Source organism: Rhinolophus sinicus, linkage group LG09 (assembly GCF_036562045.2).
Source record: "Rhinolophus sinicus isolate RSC01 linkage group LG09, ASM3656204v1, whole genome shotgun sequence".
NCBI lineage: Eukaryota > Metazoa > Chordata > Mammalia > Chiroptera > Rhinolophidae > Rhinolophus > Rhinolophus sinicus.
The window spans coordinates 31,222,161-31,242,641 of NC_133758.1; the positions used below are offsets into that span (position 1 = coordinate 31,222,161).

The 20,481-nt window shown below is 38.3% G+C and overlaps 1 protein-coding gene across 41 annotated transcripts in view; it reads right to left on the bottom strand.

Moving 5' to 3' along the window:
• DTNA (dystrobrevin alpha) overlaps nucleotides 1-20,481 on the bottom strand; it is a 355,310-nt gene that overhangs the window by 96,023 nt on the left and 238,806 nt on the right. For all 41 annotated transcript variants that reach the window (XM_074340141.1, XM_074340145.1, XM_074340148.1 and 38 more), the window contains one exon: nucleotides 19,877-19,957. In XM_074340141.1, coding sequence (XP_074196242.1) covers nucleotides 19,877-19,957 — 81 coding nt within the window. The remainder of the gene's footprint in view (nucleotides 1-19,876; nucleotides 19,958-20,481) is intronic.

A 20,481-nucleotide genomic window follows, 5' to 3' on the forward strand; every position in this document is an offset into this window, starting at 1 on the left:
TGATGGACATTTGGGTTGTTCTGTTCTTTTTTTTTTGGTGATTATGAATAAAGTTGCTATGAATATCAAGAACAAATCTTTGTATAGACATATGATTCCATTTCTCTTGATAAATACTTAGAAAGGAAGTGGCTATGTTGTATGGTAGGTGTACATTTAATTTTTGAGAAACTTCCAAAGTGTTTTCCAAAGTAGTTGGAAAGTGTTGATTACATTCCCATCAACAGTGTATGACAGTTCCAGTTTCTCTACAACTTCACCAAGTTCAGGGTTCACTGTTCATTATCCTTTTGCGTTTGAAAATAAGTATGTTGTCTTTCTCAATGAACTATATATGTATGTTTCAGTTCCTGAGAAATGTGCCCACTGCATATGCTTTTCCACCACCAGCTCCCTACTCTTAGTCTTCAACATCTTTCCTCATTTCTGACACTATGTTTAAAGAACAAAACTTAATACCTATTGAACTCCTGGACTCGGAGTCCAAGGATCTTGGTCCAAATCTGGCTCTTCTACTACAAGTGCATACCCTCTTAGCCTCGAAGATTTAGAGCCTCACTTTCCTCATCTATGAAGTGGGGATGATGTTCCTTACATGTGAAATGCATGAAGTCACAAGCAGTATGCTTGGGACACAGACACAATACATGAACAAAGGAAAAATATGAGTCATGTCAACAAAAATTTTTTGGCATATTTCTGGTTTGGAGCAGAGACTACAAATCATTTTTCCCAACTGAGTTACTTAAGTTTGGATAAATTCAGATTTATGGGATTCCAAATTTGTAACCTTCTCTGTATATCACACAACAATGATATCATTTGTATTTTTAATATTATTTATCCAAGTTTTCAATTTAGCAACCAAGGCCCTCCCAAAGCGATGGCATCTATAAGTTGAATTTATAATATTTACTTAATTTTGTGAGGGAACTAGCTGGGATTCCTATAACTGTTCCCTATGTATTTGATCTGTAGCTCCTCTGGATCTAATCCTTGGAGCTTTGTCTGGGTGCAGGATGCAAAAAGAACAGTGATGATAAGATCCAGCCTATCGTCCTGATTGGTATCTGTGGCCAGGTCACAATGGGAAGTAGGCTACTGACCCGTTCTCATCTGGTTCCTGGCTATGGATCATGTAAAACAGGCATCAGAGAAGAGGCACATGAACTGTGATCTTGAGCATAGCAGAGAAATGGCTACAAGCCAAGAAAGAGAAATGGCTGCTGGCAGAGGGAGGGAATCTGGGTGGCTAGGGCTAGTCTGGTGAGCCTTTGTAGGGCACAGGGAGGCTCTCAGGATTCTCAGGGGTGGAATCATATAGGCTCAAAGAAGTGACCAACATGCTCATGAGTGGGGGTGGGGTGGAGGGGTTCCTTAGGCATGGCAACCTGTTTGCCTGGCCTACACTCATCTCCTCTGTCTCTTGGGGTTCCCTTTGTCTGGGGTTCCCTTCCCTGATGAATGGCCCCAGCCCCATCACCCCTCCCTATGGCCCGGCTAGAATCTGGATTTTATCCATGGGTCCTCTCATCTTACATGCTATCAATGATTGAGTCCTATGGATTCTATCTCCTAAATATCACTTTAATTCCTTCATTTCCATGGACCATTATTCCTATCACCCAATTCCATCACCCAGTGCTATCACCATTATCTCTTACTGATTAACTAAGTCAGTTCTTTCATCTTCATTCTTTCTCTACCCCAGTTCTTTCTAAACACTGTAGCCAGAGTGATATTTCTGAACTGTAAATCTGACATGTCACTGGTACGATGTGTAAAGTCCTTTAATAACTTCCCATTAAGTTGAAATCCAACTTTCAACATTGCTTGCAAAATCCTTTTTGATCTGGCCCCACTTTCAAAAAAATTTTCTTATTTTGTTTTTCAGTTAGAGTTGACATTCAGTAATATTTTATATTAGTGTCAGGTGTATAGCATACATTTATATAATTTATGAAGTGATCCCCCAATTAGTCTGGTACTCATCTAGCTTCTCATCTACACCTCATCTGTCATACGTTAGTGTCAACACCACTTCTTCAAGGATGTCTTTCTGGATCTTCCACCTCTAGGTCTTGTGTCCTTTCTACATACCACCTTAGAACATACCACCCTCTTCTTCCCCATTGGTTCAGTGGACTCTGTGCAGACCAGCTAGTTGTCTGTTTCCCCCTTTGCATCGTGTATGCTACAGGAAGAGATTCTGTCATGAAAACTGTTCATATCACCAGACTCACATATCATAGGAGCTTAATGAATATATGACTAAGTAAGCACATGACAAGAAAATGACTCAACAATGAAACAGGGTCTTCTAAAAATGCATTTGATCGTAAAGAGACAATAAGGCACTTTCATGAAGAATCATAAAAGCCTTGGTTTGAGTCCTAGGTGTATCATCTGTCATGTTACTTGACTTCTCTTAGAAAAGTGGGCTGATAATAGCATCTATCCTTAGATGATTACTATGAAAATTAATTGGGGGTTGTGACAACATGGATCGACCTAGAGGGGATTATGCTAAATGAAATAAGTCAGACTGAGAAAGACAAATGCCATATGATCTCACTTATATGTAGAAATCTAAAGAACAAAATAAATGAACAAACAAAACAGATACAGTCATAGATACAGAGGGGAGGGGGGTTGAGGAGCTGGGCGAAAAAGGTTAAGGGATTAAGACATATAAATTGGTAGTTACAGAATAGTCACAGTGATGTAAAGTGCAGCATAGAAAATATAGTTAATATTGTAATACCTATGTATGATGCCAGGTGGGTACTAGACTGATTGGAGGGGATCACTGCATGAATTATATAAATGTCTAATCCCTATGCTATACACCCGAAACTAATATAAAATAATATTTAATGTCAACTGTAACTGAAAAACAGAAATAATTAAAAAACATTAAATCGGGTGTGGGGGTGGTGATGCCTGTAAAATGCTTGGAATAGGACATGTAACATAGGAAATAACAATATAGATAAATAAAATAGCTAGAAATTAGATGAAAGTTACTAAAACTAACTATGTTCCATATTTGTGTTTCCACACATTTAAGGTCTCAGTATAAGGAAAAATAAAATACTAATTCTGGCTGTGAGAATAGGTAATTATAAACGACTTAAACAAAACTAGTTTTCATAATTATGTGCAAGCACTGTGGTAGGTAGGGCCTGGGCCCTCAATGGCAAACAATGCAGCTGTGGCCCCTGCCTCAGGGAGCTAACAGCCTGAGGGGGATACAGACATGACTCACAGTCACACACACAGATAATCCGAATTATGACTTACTGTGACATACAGGGCGCTAGGTACAAAACTGGATTATGTTATGGTCGTGAAGGGGCCAGAAGCATAAGATAAGGCTGGAGGAGCACTGAAGCCATGATAAGGGTTTTGATCTTTGTGCTGCGAGTGTGAAGACATCGGTTTTAAAGAGGAGAGTGACATGATCAGAAATGCAGCTTAAAAATATAATTTTTGATGGTAAGGGAAGAAAGGAATGGAGACGGACAGGCATGCAGGTGGAAGTACCTGCAGCTGATTGCTCTCATCCAAGTAAGAGGCGGAAGCATTTTTGCATAGGGGGTGGCAGTACACAGAAACACCGTAATCATGCATATTACACCTACTTATTTTCCAGGAGTGGCAAAATGGAAAGAACACAGATTTTGCAATCACAAAGATTGAGTTTCACTCCTGGCTCCACTAATAACTGTGAAGCTGTTTCACCTAATACATTTTAGGATTGCTTTTTAGAGAGGAGGAAACGAATCCCATCCAGAGAGAGGTAATAGTAAGGATAAAAGAGAAAATGTATATACAAGTGCTGACCATGGGGCTTGGCAGATAATAGGTGCCCAATAAATGATAGCTATTAGTGTAAAAATAATTAAACACCCTCTGATGTACTGCCATGTTATGCTATTATTAATTTACAAGATCTATGAATCCAAACCTAGGTGTTAGTCCTGTCCTCCATATTCAGTAAATGAATCAACATATAATTTTGAGCATATACTATGTGACTGCTATAAAAAAAGCACAAACCACATCCCAGCCACAAAAGCAGTTTAGCTTATGCAGTTTAGCTGTCATAAATTCCCAATTAGTGGAATCTGAATTGATTTTACTCTACTTGATAATTAGAGACCTGGTGAGGAAGGCCCTCTTTCATAAAGGCTTCTTGGAAACTTCATTTCATTGGTAATTACTTTGGGAGGTGCGGATCACAGTGCAGAATAGTGGAGATGCCCAGGCAGTCAGTTGGGTTGTGGGACTGGCTTCCCCTACCAGTTATGACCTTGGCTAAGTCATTTAACTTCCGCAAGTTTCCATTTCCTCATTTACAAAATGGGGACAATAATAGTTCCTCCATTACAGGGTTATTTTGGGGATCAAATGAGGTAATCCATGCAAAGCATTTCACATAATGTTTAGTGCATAATAAGCATTCGATACCTACTAATTGAGGAAGGTAAGTATCACAATTCTTTTGCTTAAATAGGAACACTAGTAAATGTGCTAGTTAGTGCTAATTGGGAACTTGTTAAGTCATTGGGAACTTATTAAGCGGTCTGTTTTAGAAGTCTGACAGTTGTATAAATATGTTGCTAACTGTTGAGCTATCAAATCATTTTAGAAAATGAGGACTATTAGGTTTGTAATAATGACGATGTACCACTAGATGGCACTGTGCACATTTTACTAAATAGTTCTCAAGCTGTAACTGTCTATAGAGCGCCTGCTACCATATTAGGTACAGGCGACAGGAAGTGGTTTCCTCATCTATATAACTGCATACATTTTATACTAATACACTAGAAAAAGCAACAGTTTGCATAGTGAAATTATTTAGTTAACTATATCAAGAATAAACAAAATGCATTCTTAAAAGTATAATTTAGTACTTCATAGAATCTTAAAAATAATATTACTGTTAATTTCAGATAGCAATTATTAATACCTCCCAGTAGTTTGTCTTCATAAATAAGTGGATTGACAAAGCTTCAATAGTTTGCCTTAAATCCAACAAATCTCAGGTTGAAAGGGCTTGGTTGGGGATGGAGTGGGGGGTGGGGTAGTATTTCCACATGGGTAGAGAAGAATTTGGAGATGTCAAGCAATGTTTCTTCTCTGTTTGCTGATGTCTTACACTATTTTAATAGGTGATGGATTCTTAGTTCATAGTTAGAGATGACTTAAATCCAAGTAGCCCTGGGAAAAGTGCAAAAATGCCAACCTCATTTATAACCAACACAAATGACTGATGTCTTAAACGTATTATAAGTAGTAGAATTGTATAAATAGGATAAAATATGGAAGGGAAGGTATAGAAAGTACAGAAATACCAAAAGACAACTTCAGGATGTAGTCTATCTCATGATTTAGTCCAGGGCCAGCCTTCTCTGGACCACATCACAGAGACTGGGTCCAGGTCAGAGAATCTAAGCATGATGTCCTTTTTCTAAAGCACTTGGAGATTTCCTCAAAATTCCCAAGCCCAGATGCTACAATTTACTGCTGCCAAAATTTAGGAGGGTGGGAAAGGGTTTTGACAAAGCTCTCCAGGTGATTCTGACAACCACTCATTTATAAACCTTTAGAAGGTTCTCAGAGGGCTTGCAGCTAGGGAAGGTACATAAACAATCATCTTACAGTGATTTCACTTCAGTCATTTCAGAGGAGTGGTTCTCAACCTTGGTAGCACATTGGAATCACCTACAAGGTGGGAAAATGGCTCCCTGGTGATGCAGCTGCAGCTGGTCTATACCATGCTTGGAGTTGCAAGGCACCAGGCTTGTTAGAATTGCAGACTCTCATGCTCCCTCACTCCCAGACCTAGCGAATCAGAATCTGCATTTTAACAACATCCCCAGTTTCTATTTACTTTAATATGAGAAGCACTAATATGAGAAGCACTGCTCAAAGTTAGTAATTTTCAGTCCTTTCGCATCAAGACAGCCTGCTATGTTTTATTAGGTTGTGAGGTGTGTTGCAAGAAGCTGGTAATTACCAATTAATTTATGCAATTTAAGAATGATTTTTTATAATTATGTGTATACACTTTGTTTTAGAGGGGTTCAAGATTTACATCTATAAGAAGGTCACACATTGCATTATGATGATGTACTTTCTCGATTCTGAGAAAAGGAAATGGCTGTTAGGCTGGGAATTGAAGATAATCTGTTGATATGCCACAGGAACTATATATATGCCATCAGGAATATATATGTCCTCTAGTGTGTACACTGTGTGTGTGGGGGGGGCGGGTATGTGTGGTATGTGTGTGTCCATGCACATGCCCTCTTAAGCCCCACCCACCCTTGCCACCCATGCTTAAAATGATGGTGACTGGTGTCTGAATCTTTGTTATGACTTGTTTTCCCATTTCTGAGACATGCAGGTAAATGCAGAAAGAGTCCTGCTGTTGTTGACTTACTCATCAAATCCCATAGCAAAGGAAATAGGTTTTCTCTCTTGAAAACTCATCCTTTTCTCGCTTCCCTAGGCCTAAGTATCCTGACCTTCAATGCGATATTCCCAGCATATTTCAATGTATCATTACTTATCACACATCTATTGCACATGTAGGTATATAGGCATTTCTCTTCAAACTCATTACCCTGAGCCACTAACTAGCCTTTTTTCTTAGCCTTCACTCCAGAGACTAAAAACTTCATTCATACAATAAACATTTATTCAGCCCTTATTATGTGGCAGCACTAGGTTCTAGAATTAGCATGAATGAGATAGGCAGGTCTCTGATCATGCAGAACTTACAGGTGGTGGGAAATAGAGATATTTAGTAAACAAGTGCATTGAGGGTGCAACAATAATAATCTATTTTCCTCATAGAGAAAAAAATTGGCTTAGAGATAGTAAACTTAGATTCAGGTGTTTCTTCATTTATAATCTGGGAATAATAATATTCACCTTTTATATCTTATAGGTGTTCTGAGGAATAGTAAAAATTTACATGGCAAACATTTAGTAAACTGTAAGTACTATAAACTGTAAAGTACTATATACATTTTAGGTATTATTCTTATTTTGGAGAGAAAACAGGAATTAAAATTTATTGTCATACTCAGATAGAATTATAAAACTTTTCCCGCTCAGATTCTTTCAATCCTTTGTTTCACTTTGTCAGTTATAAAGAGACAAGTTTTTTTTTTTTCTATAATTTCAGGTTTGTTTTCCTCTTAATGGATGTTACATATTATAAATGCACAAGAAACTGTTTCATGGTGATAATTACTTTAGTTGACCTTCAGATCAAATGCTTATCTTGAAATTCAGAGAGCCTCAGCTAATGAGAAAAAAAGAATATTTCAATGTTCATTACTTATCACACATCTATTGCACATATAGACATTAACATATGGACAAAGACGGCCATATGCTTCTACGTACAAAATTAAGAATGGAAGTACGAAATGAGATTTGAAAATATTTTCAAAAGAAATGAAATCCAACCAGTAATTTTGAAGATTCCACAATACATTATTCTTGGTGTTACAGGCGAGTTAACAAAATATAAGAGCCTGGCCACAAAAGAGGTTGTAATCCTCAGGAGTAGAGACACACTCAGATGGCATAACTGAAGAGCAGGACAAGACACTACATTATTAAAAGCCCACATTCATAGTGCAGATTAAAAAAGAAAAAAGCTACTGCAGCTTAAAATACAGGGATGCTATTGTGGGCTAGAAACTTTGGAAAGGTTTGGAGGAGGAGGAGGAGGTAGGGCTCAAGTTGGTTCCTGAATCAGAGCAGGATATGAATACATGTTGAGGAGGAGGGGAGATATTCCAGGAAGAAGATAATCCAGCGATCAGTGGCGCAGAGTAATGAATAAAAATGGTGCAATCTGATCTTGTATTGACCTAACTGGGCCAGAGGAGTTTGTGCGGGGGCTTACTGGAAAACAGGGTCTGTAACTAAGTAAACTTTTCTATTGCCCGTTATTTCACACTTCTCTAATTCTTCAGCAGGCAAATAGAAAGATTGAGAATTTGTTATTTATAAAATTATATTTAGTTTCATTTTTCAAATCATGTCAGCTAATTCCCATCCCCATCTAGAGCCAACAAGTCCAGTGGTGAAAACCAGAGGTGATGTATAGAGCAGTGAGTGGGTCTCAAACTGTGGTCTCTGATTCCATAGGTCTGGGGTGTGGCTAGGGTATCCCTAAGTTTAAGCACCTCCTTAGGTGATTTTGAAAGACAATAAAGTTTGAGAACCACTCCCTAAGTTTAAGCACCTTCTTAGGTGATTTTGAAAGACAATGAAGTTTGAGAACCCTGCTACAGAGTATGACTTCAGGATAGAGTTAGACAAGACACAGGAAGAACCGGAAATTGATATGCATTTGATTCAGAGTAATTTATGTAAAAGGCATCATGAGAATCTTAGGAACATTGTAGTCAATAAATCCATGTACAAATTAGCCTGTTGTTAAGATGTTCTCAAATAAAGTGTTGTTTGTTTCCCCCCCCACATATTCAGGCCTTCGGTCATGACAAAATAGTGTTTAAAAAGCTGTTGGAGTGGAAAAACTCAGTTAAGTGGTATGTTTTGCCAGAGTCAACAAATGTATTTTGATGTGATTATATTGAAGATATTAGCTAGCTATCACTCACATTAACCAAACACTGAGTTTGGAAAGAAAAATTAATAAAAGCCCAATTTTCAGATTTGATTTCCAATAGTGAGCCATATCTTTCTAAAACATGAATCTAAACAACAGCTGAGTAGCTCACCAAATTATCTTATGCTTCCAAACTCCACATCTTCCTTGCTCCCAAAGTATGCCTTCATCACCAAGGTAGTTCTCTCTGCTAAGGATACTAAGAGAGAAGCATTGTATCCTACAAAGATAACATTTTAGTTTCACTGGAATTTCCTGGCTAATTTAGATGCTGTAATAGAGATTCAGGAAAAGGTCTATAACATATTTTTGGTGTAAAATCAAATTGAATTATCATGCCAGTCCTCAAAGGCCCTGGAAGTACATCCATTGTCTACTAGGAAAAAGTATTCAGTGTTGTTTAATTGTATCTATAGACCAGCATCGTTATTCAAAATGAGGTATAATAATTGTTGGCTCAACAGCTGTCATACTGTAAATTAAATTTAACAAAATTCAACTGAACTAGCATTGATTAAACTTATTATTTCTAAAGTATTGTACCAAGGATTGTAAAAATAGTAAGAGAAGGTAAATGAAAAGAATGATCTGAACAATAATTTCTCACTGCCAGTGTTTAAAACTTTGTTCAGAATATATGTAATAACTTTAGAAGAAAAGAGATCTAATATCTTATGTCCCCTCTGGGGAGTAATTTTAGACTTCACTGGGTAAGTCTGTATAGGTTCCTTCAATGTGCTCATTCCCTACATTCTACCCCAGGGGTGTCCAAACTGAGGCCCGCGGGCCAACTGCGGCCTGCGATCCATTTTTTATTGGCCCGCAGCAAATTCCAAAAATATGTTTAGTTTACTTAAATAAAACAGGTGAGGCAATATGCACTTCACCTCGAGTGAGTGGCCCGGCTGTTTGTGTATTTTACCGCATATGGCCCTTGGTGAAAAACGTTGAAAAAAGTTTGGACACCCCTATATCTACCCCCTAGGTTTGGGCTTTTAATTCCTGCTACTTAGATTTTTACAGCTAGCCTCATCACTCATCTCCAGTTTCTGCCCTTTTCTATCTATCCTAAGAAATATTGTAAGGCCCAGCTCTGGTCATACCATTCTCCAGTGCCTATTGAGTAAACCCAAGCTTCTAAGCATGAAAACCAACGATTGGACTCGAGTCTCCTAATCTTTAGCTTCATCTCCCACCACTCTCGAGCTTCTCACGAGTCCTATGCTCCGGCCACACTGGACTTTTTACAATTCCACAACATTCCCTTGGCTGTCTTGTATGTGCCTTTACTAAGCCTTCTCCCTTCATCAGGTGTACCCTTCAGTCCACTGTCTCTCCAGGCATTGCACATATGCATGCCCCCAAGGAAGCCCATACTGATACACTCAGGTGGAATTGCTTTCTCCCTTTTGTTGATCCCAGATATAGTCACATATCTATTAGAGCAATTACAACACTCTGCATTTCCACAGTTATTAATCAATAAGTTGCCCCCCTCCGTTTTTCAGATAAACCTTTGATTGGACTTCAGGGGAAAGGAGGGTCTCTGAAATAATGAGCTTTAATTTTGTGTTTTCAGGGGAAAGGCTCAATGGTTTTCATCAGATTCTCCCAAAGATACATGGGGAGAGAAGCTGAAGAACCACAGCACTAAATTATGAGAAACTTGAAGAAACAGGCTATGTTTTGTTCATCTTTGTATTCCTCATATTTACTGACATAATATCTTATTCAAACTGGGTGCTCAATAATGCTTGGGGAATGCAATGGAGTAGAATTCCTGCTGTTTGCCAGACACTATACATAATCCTTAGAAGCTTTCTCTTTGCCTCAGTATTCTAAGACAGCTCAATGGGACATATTGAGCATGATTTCCTATAGTGCCTTTATTATTCCTTGCATACCATGACTTGAGCAGGTGGCCAGAATCTTAGATGCCAGAGGCTACATTTCAAGAGAAAGAGCATCCACAGGACTAGCAACCAGGAGGACTGTCTTCCATAACACTTTTCCTGTAGCCATTGATCTTGGTGACCTTGCCTCCTGTGCCCATCTGGCTAACATGAACACTAACAGACAAAGTATGTAGTGACATTGAAGAGAGGGTAAGCAGCAATCAGCTTGGAAGTGTTACTTTTTTCTGCATTCACCCTGTTTTTTGAACTACATAATTAATTATCTTTATGCAATGAAAGTAAATAATGGGAAAGAAAACAGAAAATGCAATTCACGAATCCACTCAGAAAATAGCTATGGGCCAGTTTCCTAGTGCATGGAAAGTTGCTTGGGAGTTGGGCTAGCATTTAGGATGAAAAGATCTTGAGATGGCTAATCTGCGGTACATATTATCTACAATTATCTTTAGTGAGGCCAAGAATATGGGAAGTGTATATTTGTAGAAAAAAAAAAGATATTTAAAAGTCAGTAGAAGATATTGATGAGGAAACTTCCCATGCAGAAAGCCAAAGCACACAGTAGGTAATGTTTCAGACCCCTCTTTGTACGTTTTAAAAATCTTGGCTCCATCTTTTTCTCCAGCCTCTGCAGAAATGACCATCATGACCATCTGTGTAGCTGCAACCAAACAGCACTTGACCTCAGGCTGCTGCTGCGTACCTCTGATGCCTCGGCACGGATACTACCTAACTCACACATGTGCAACCCAGAAGTGCAGGGTGTGAACTCTTGGAGGTCACATTTGACCAACACAGAGCAGAGCGACTGGATTAGTACTCCTCCTTTTGTCCCCTGGGCGGACAGTTCTGAGGTGCTTTTCACAAGGTTCCTTAGAAGTTCCTGCATTGTCTTTGACTTTCCTTTCTTGCCCCAGTTCTGCTCTAGGTTCAGTGTTCAAATGAGCTGCTTCCACACAAGCCTTGTCGTGGAGTTGGCTTTTTGAGGAAACACAGGCTAAAGCACTGATTCTAATAAAGTCCCTGTCTTTATTCAATCCCTATCACTGATTGAACACTTCTAGAATAATAAATGAGAAAAAAATGATAATTATGACCCTGTTCAGAGTAGATTCTGTTTGGTCATATAAATTTTTTCTCAATGTAGTCTTCTTCATGATATACCGTATTTTGCCATGTATAATGTGCACATTTTTGCCCAAATTTGTGAGGGAAAAATAAGGATGTGCATTATATATGGGTAGTACTAATTCCATATCTATATAAATGTTTTTAATTCTTTTATTTATGCTTATGAGTTAAAAGTGTAATTCTAGAAATCAATAACGATATCTGTATGCCAAATAATACCCTGGAATATGATCATCAGTTTTGTTGAACTCGCAACAAATTTGCAACGATGAAGAGTTCTTGGCCTTCTATGATGCGTAAATATCGAAAATTTGTTACCAGTACACAAAATTTCTTGTACCTTTTATCTGTTCTTGTGTTTTGTAATTACATTACATGAAATTTCTTGTACCATAATATTTAAAAAAAATAAATGCTAAAATTCCTTTATAATACAAAAAACACATACCTAAACATAAACAAATAAAAATTTGAATTAAAATGAAAGATTATTTTGCCTGAAAGTTTGGGTGCCAAAAAATGTGGGTGTGCATGATACACAGGAGAACATTATACACAGAAAAATATGGTAATATCGCTGTCTTCTTCAGCAGTGTTGAATGTCGAAAAACTAAAATGCATCATACTTATTTTTACACTGAAGTTCATTATTTTTCTGAGACACTAAGCTACTTAGGATCAATGCCATTATTATTAGCTTTGCAGCAGGCTCAGTGGTCCACATGCTTGCCTTTTGATGACAAGGCTTGTCAGCCATTGTAGGACAGTGATCTGGCAATGGGCTAATTTCTGAAAGTTAGAAGTTGAGTTCTCAATTGTGTGATTTTATCTGATGTTTATCTAAGGGAAGCCAGTTATAATACTCTAGTGTTATGCACTCCTCACCTGGAACAAATAGAACTTTTAAATTCCTGATTGAAAAGGACGTAAAGCGGAAGTTCTAGCCCAACATCACGGATGAATAAAAATAGCTACAGACTTAATTGATTTCAAAGCTACTGATATACTTGATTTTTTTAAAACATCATACTTATAAGTAATTTTTTTCCTCACAAAATGACCATTTATTCAATGATTGAAAGACTAGATATAAGTTCATACAGCAAAGTTCATATATCTACCATTTGAAATGACAAAATCAGGAGCTTTATACTAGAACACATTCATTAGATTCTACATTTATACACTAAGGAATACTACCACACTCCATTCCCCACACCATGGTCTAGCAAAATGCTTGGCACACAGTAAATCTCAGTCCATATTTGTGGAATGACACATAAATGAGTAACTACTAACAATAACAAAATGTCAACAAAGCCTCAATGAGGAGTAAATCAAGGTGGCATTAGGAATGATTTTCCTGCAGTATCACAGGTGTGGTTATGTGGGAGCGGCCATTCTCCCATCCCTGCCCTCCCGACTGTCTTGTTTTTCCTCAGTGTTCACCAGAGCCCTGAGAACCTGGGAGCCAGGCTGTGGGAGAGCACCCTCTGGATATCCCTTCATTGCTCTGCTGGCTGGCTCCAGGCGGTTCGGCAGGCTCCCAGGAACATAGTTTGGCAGACCACTCAAGGAAGGTCATTGAATCTTGCTTGGCACCTGTCCGTTGGGGTTGGGAAAGCTTGAAAGGCATTCCTTTGTACGTATCACTCTTTCCTAACTGACTGGGGCATTTAAAGATGATGTCCTTTCCTAAATTGTGAGAGTAGAAGTGCTTAGCTGGCATAGCTCCCTGTCATAATGAAGAAGCAGGAGGAAGGGACGGAAGCTGATGGATGTTACATCCAGATGCCTAGAAACAAGACTAGAGGTGTCAGCTTAGTTCGCAGGTTGGGCAGTGGCAACAGTTTGATCAGACAAAGCTTCTGGCATTGTCTAAAAATAAAAGTACTAACAAGAAAACAAAACCCTGAATCTTGAAGATAAAAATAGAAGCAATTAAAGGGAAGAGCAACTTTAATTAAACCCATATCACAAACATTAGGACTTTAAAATTATAGCTTTTCTCTATCAGAAGTTTGCTCTGATTAAGGAGAAACGATTTTGCCACAAGTCCAGGGTTCCCAGAGAAGAGCGGGTGTTTCATTGCCATATTACACAGACAGCTTTAACGGGTTTGTTTATGTATGGCTGCCACCACCAACTTCCGCACCGGGAATTTTGGGGCACATTGTATTCTAGCAATTAACTTTTCCTTATTCTAAATAAGTATCTAGAATGATTCAACATCAGGAATGAAAATGTGTATCAAAAACATTTGGAGCAACACAAACAAAGATAATTATGCTCCAAGGGTTTGTCATCTGTCACTTTATTTCCCTAACTGCACATTCCCGCTCTTGGTCTGATGACTTGACTGGCGAGAGTCCTTCTATCTTTCTCTTCTAAACACATCTCTTTTGGAGGCTCTATTTCCCTGACTGAGTTTTCACTTTAAACTTTGTTTTTTCATCCAGTGCTCTATATGCCATTATCTGGAAAATCGGAAAGTTTACGTTCTTGGGCAATGTGGTAGGCAGAATCCTAAAATGCTCACCCTCCCCTCCCAACCCCACCTGAGATTCCTGGCCCTCAGAGTTTACAAGTCTTCTCTCAGTTATTCAGTTAACACTAATCCAAGTACTGCTGTGAAGGGATTTTGCAGATGTAATTAAGGTCCCAAATCAGTTGATCTTAAACTAGGCAGATTATCTGGGTGGGCCTGACCTAATCATGAGTCCTTTAAAAGTAGAGAGTTTTTCTCTGGCTGGTTGGTCACCAAGGAGGAGTCAGAGAAACACATTCTTGCTGACCTGGAATAAGAAGTGAACATCTGTCTCTTAACAGCCTATGGGGGCCACGTAGCAAGAATAGCAGGTGACCTATAGAAACAGAGTAGTCCCCTGACTGGCAGCAAGGAACGGGGACATCAGTGCTTCAACCACAAAGAAATGAATTCTGACAACAGCCAGTTCTCTTGGACGAGGACCCTGAGCCCCAGATGAGAACCACAGACCCAGCCAGCAATCTGATTTCAGCCTGGTGAAACCCTGAGCTGAGAACTCAATCATGCTGTGTTGGATTTCTGACCTACAGAAGCTATGAGAAAATAAATGTGTGTTGTTTTAAGCTGTTAAGTGTGTTATGCAATGATAGAAAACTGATGCAGGCAGCCAAAAATCCAAATATTTAAAGATGAGGCAAAAAGAAGGAATGTGATGGATCACTAGCTTGAAGAAAGATGAATGGCATATTAAGCATGTATTTACTAAAAAATAGCTAAAGGCTACTTGTGCAGCACAAGACTAGTCACCTGACTGGTAAAAAATAAATCTACTGGAGCTTATTCGTTCATTCATAGAAGAATATTTATCTAGGACCTTCTACATGTATAGCACTCACGTGGGTTAATTTTGCAGTGATAGAGAAACTGTTAGGGAAACAAGTATCTGCAGTTTTCGGTTCACAAGAAATCCTGAAAGAAGTTTACATCAATGAAAAACGAAAGCATTTGTTCCCACCTTAAATTATATCTGGAGGAAGGATACTTTTTAAAAATGCTTCATTTACTAGAGGAAAGATATTTTGAGAAACTCTAAAAGTTCAGGTGCAAATATATACCGTTTTGCCTCTCTTTCCTTTTAAACAAAATTTTAACTCAATTTTAATTGATGTAAGTGATAGAAAGAAAATTCAGATTATGACTAGAAGAACTAAAAGAAGGTGCGATGTCAGCGGTGGGTGTGGGGGACAGTACCCCCTTACCTCCTTACTTTTATTCCACTATTAAACAGGAGGGATTTGAGGTTTCTGATTTATTTCTCTTGTTGCCTTTGTTGTTCATAAACTTAAGGCTGCGTCCCATTGACTTCAAAGTAATTTCTGAAAACAGATCTGCTGACATTACAGGGTATCTGGATCATTAACCATGTCAATGCTGACCAAGGGAATAAGGTTCTAGCAGAAAACACTTATTTGTTTAAAATGAAGGCTGAAATGTTGCCATTTGCACACATGCTTATACATAGTAGATAGGATATTTATTTTTGTGGGAAGTTACTAGGACTTCTGGAAGCTAAAGAGAAGGCTGTTGATTAGAAAGGCTGTATTAGAAATATTATTTGTATTCTCCCTTCTGTCCAATTCCTGCTGGACAATAAAATAGCCAACCATTGTCCCCTAATTTTCAGACAGTCATTCTTTTATTCTGTTAGCGAATGTGCTCATCATGGCATGGGGAGGGAGTATGATGATGCAAAGATGAAAGGTAAAGGGAAGAAGCAGCTTTGGAAAATAAATCCTATGGAGAAAAGTTGAAGAATTTTTTTGCCTTAAAAAAACAAATGGGCTTCTTACAACTCTTCTTTTACGGCAGAGGTTGGCAAATGTTTTTGTGGACTGAGAGGCACCACTATATTGTGGGTTAATAATATATAGATATTATGTTGGCATATACAGAGGGTGCCAAAAAAATGTATACACATTTTAAGAAAGGAAAAAACTGTATTAAAATTGTAATACTCAATATATATCAATAACAAAAGATGAATACAAGTCATGTGAATATGTTGTTTTGGCAACCCTAGTATACAGTAAGAGAAAAAACAAATTTCCACATTTCTGCCAATGAAATTAAAAATAATATTTGAGTACATATATATGTGTCTGTGTGTATATATATATATATATATATATATATATATATATATATATATATATATATAAAAATAAATAAATAAATGCTGGTCTACCAATGAGAAGACTGGAATTCTTTTTTGGGAGAATAACATTTTGCTTAATTGGGGTTACAAATTAGTGATCCCTATTTTTAAGTCAGTTATAAATACTCATCTGTAAAAACTATTCCGAGTTCACTAGTTCACTGTTTACACAAAAATAGGTACTGGGCCCATTTAGTCTACAGGCCATAGTTTTCTGGCCTCTTATATGGAGTCTTTTTAGAGCACTGGGAGCTAGTTACTCTCAGCATCCATCAGAATTGCATCGCAGGACATGAACAAGAATGTGAGTGATAGGACTGAACACCCCACATGGGATATCATAAGCAGAGGAGGCAAGGGCTGTGGGAAGGAAATAGGGGGGATGTACTAACACTTCTGATCTTTAAATTTAGATTTAAAAAAATTGCCTAAAACTCTATATACTCTATGTTATTTCCAGTCAATATTTATTTTTTCTAGGTGGTAACTTTACAAGCATCAGTTTTTACGTTTTTTTCCCCCTCCTCCATTACGTAGTTTTTAAGTTTCGTTCTGGTAATACAAAGAATAAATTTTACCTGTAAAGAAGGTCTGGACCAAAAATAGACAACCTGTCTTCAGTTAAGGTCCATCAATTTCTATGAAGTCAATACTATATAGGAGTTTCCAATAAAGCAATGCACTTACAGATACACTCTCTGGGTTTTTTTTTTCTTATTTCTTTTACTGTAGATTAAAATTCCATTATAAGGTACCATAATTTATTGTGGGTTAGGTTGTATTGCAAACAAAAGTTATCTTTCTCTAATACAGGGATGCATATTCAATATTGATGAATATTATGTCACATAAACACTAGTGCTACTGGTTATCTTCCTAAAAAGGAAGGCTGTAACTTTGATTAAAATAAGCCAGTCTCAATTGTGTTAGCATTTTGCAAGTACCTCAGCATCACAACTCTTATATTTATTGTTAGAAAGGAAAACTCAGCAAATACATATAGTATTTGCATTTAACACTTCTGATCAAGGTAGAAACAATTTGAAAAAGCAGCTTAATTTTAGCAGAGCATTCAACATATGCTTGTTTTTCTTTGTTGGGCCTTAGTTTTGTCTAGTTTGTATAGAATGTATTATGTTTCCTCGTCCTCAAATGTATTATATTTGTAAAGCAAATAACACTTCTACGCTTAATGTCTACTGATTCTTTAAGAGTTAGCCCAGATATCTCTCTCCTCTGAGAGGCACCCCCACACAGGTCGGGGCACTGCCTCCTTGGTGTTCCCACAATGCCATGTACATATTGCTGTCATTATACTTCCACATTGTTTTATAAGTCTGTTTAAAAGTCCATCTACCCACTTAGACTTTGGGCAACTTCCAGGTAGGGATTGCGTCTCACTCATCATTTCTCTATCCCTGGTACCTAACACAATGCCAAACATACAGTAGGAGTTCATTATAAATTTACTAAATTAAGAGGTAAATGAATGGATGCACTGAGGGCAACTGGACAGGTATGAAGGTTTTCTTTTCACCCAGGGATGGACTCTTATTGTTTTCCATGATGATAACTGTTTTCCCCACTGTTTTCTAAGAAGGCCAGTGTGATGCCATGATTCTGGATGTAGGGTAAGGAGGGCCAGAAAAGAATAGGAAATGGAGAAAGAGATGCCCAAGAAGGACAAGGGCTTTTATCAGAGAGCAGAAGGAGTGGAATATGGTCTGTGGGTTGCTGGATTCAGTTAGGGCCAACAAAGTGTGTGCCCTTTGCAATGTTGGTGCAGGGTTGACAAATCACTATGAGTCTTTTTTCTTTCTCCCTCCCTCCCTCCCTCCCTCCCTCCCTCCCTCCCTCCCTCCCTCCCTCCCTCCCTCCCATCCTACCCTCCCTGTTTTACCTCCATTCCCTTCCTTCCTTCCTTCCTTCCTTCCTTCCTTCCTTCCTTCCTTCCTTCCTTCCTTCCTTCCTTCCTTCCTTCTTATTGTTTTGTAATGTCTTTTTGAAATTCCCTATTTCTACTGAAAGTAGCCCAAGAAAGGCTCCACTTGGCAATTCTCTGAGGAGACAGAACTCCTATCCCTACTCCGTCGCCCTCTGCTCTGTTCTGGGGGCCATTGGTAATGAGGTAAGAAAATGGGAGCACCCCATCAATTTTTCATTGCTGAAAACATGGAGATTCTCCCTTTTGTTTAAACATGACTGGTAGTATTGAGGGAGAGGGAGAGCTTTTCTTCAATGGGAGCATTTTCCTTGTCCTTTAACACCAGTCCTGGAAGGAGCTTTCATTTCAGTCCCATCAATACCCAGGACTGCAAGTACAACCACAGATTCCTTCTCACATCTGGAGTTGTTTTCTGTCTTTTTTTTTGGGGGGGGGTGGGGTGGGTGGGGAATCAAAACATGTCTTTGATGGTTGACCAACCTATGTATTTTCTCCATTCTTCTCTTCCCTAAATTTCAGCCTCATTTCTAACAACTGGGGCTGGAGAACAAGCTGCAGATGAGTAACTTGAGGAACAGATCCACACTATCCATCCCAGAGTCATGATTTGCCACAAGCCTAGAAGCCTGGGGCTGGGGGTGGCCTCCCCAGTGCCCCAAGAGACATCTGCTGGAGACTCTGGGAGGGTAGAGATGTGCACATGGCTGGTTTCCACATTCACCAAGTATCTAATCTCCATGGCAGTTATTCAACAACTATGTGTACATATTCAGGAGCACATTATGGTTTTCATTTTTAAATTCATCCACTACTAATTAGAAAGAGAAGAGTTATTAATTTTTTTTACAGCAGTCAGTTTTCAAAAAAAATGTAATTTTATTTCCCCCAAGAGATAATGAATGTGGTAATATGACGAAAGCATTGAACCAGCAGCAAATGTAAATCTGCTCACTGTGATTAGTGATCTAGCTTGCTGCTTACATTTGAAAATTTGGGAAAAAGCTGAAGCAGGTTCCTTTGTTTCTTGAAGTATTGTTGTCTCTTCTCTTGCTATGTCTGATGTAGGCAAATATAGCTAATACTCTGACACAAAGGACTAATTTTCTAGTTTCAGAAAGAGATTTGATTGTTTTCCAGGAGCTTACAAGCATTTTCCTATGCTTGACAAGGAAATACAACTAGAAGGAGGACCTAATGTTTGATATTTTGTAAAGTTTTTGGAAACCATTTTGATGGCACTGCATTTATAATACCAAGGACAGAGAAAAGAAGAAAAACATCCATCCAGATTGAAACCATTCCAATGGCAGGATGGAACACTTTACCAATTTAGAGTAATTAAGCCTTCAGAACTACTTGGGAATAGTCTCTCTGCCATTTGTGTATCATAATACTTTTTATTGTTGTGTAAACATAGATTTATCAATACCTGCAGAAAACCTAGTTTTAATAAACTAAATAACAAATGCAAACCATAGGATTCGTGAGGGTAATTAGTCCAAACAACTGGCATACTTACAATTGCATTTCTTCTGAACGAACCTAAGCTTGCATGCTGTTCTGTAGGTGGAAAGTCGGATGCGGTCCAGATCTTGAGCCCCTGGAAGGGAAAACGTGCACATATGGTATGCCATGTGTGTGGAAAGGAATTTACAATGTTTTAATAAAACAACATAACATATAACCCATACACTTAATTTTGCTTTTATTAGAATATAAATATAACTTTAAGACTTGAAAAGATCTGTCCCGTATCCTTCAGGTTCTAGGGGAGGAGAGCACATGTAATCAACACTGGAGATTAGGATCAGCCCCTCAGCCTTGTGGTGTCTGCCAACTCAGAGAACAATCTGCTCAGCTGTGACTTAAACAGTTAGATGACATCAAATAGTAATATCATCAAATAATCATTTTAAAATGCACTGTGGTTAGTCATTAGAACAAGGTTATAAAGGCAGCATATGCTGAATGTTGGGCATCTTTTCTGTCTGATCTTAGGCCAATTGATTTTAGAAATCTCAGTTTCCTCATCTGGAAGATGGAGATGATGATCATACTACTACTTATTCATTGGTCATTGTAAGGATGAATGAGTGACTATACCTAAAGCATGGAGAACACTGC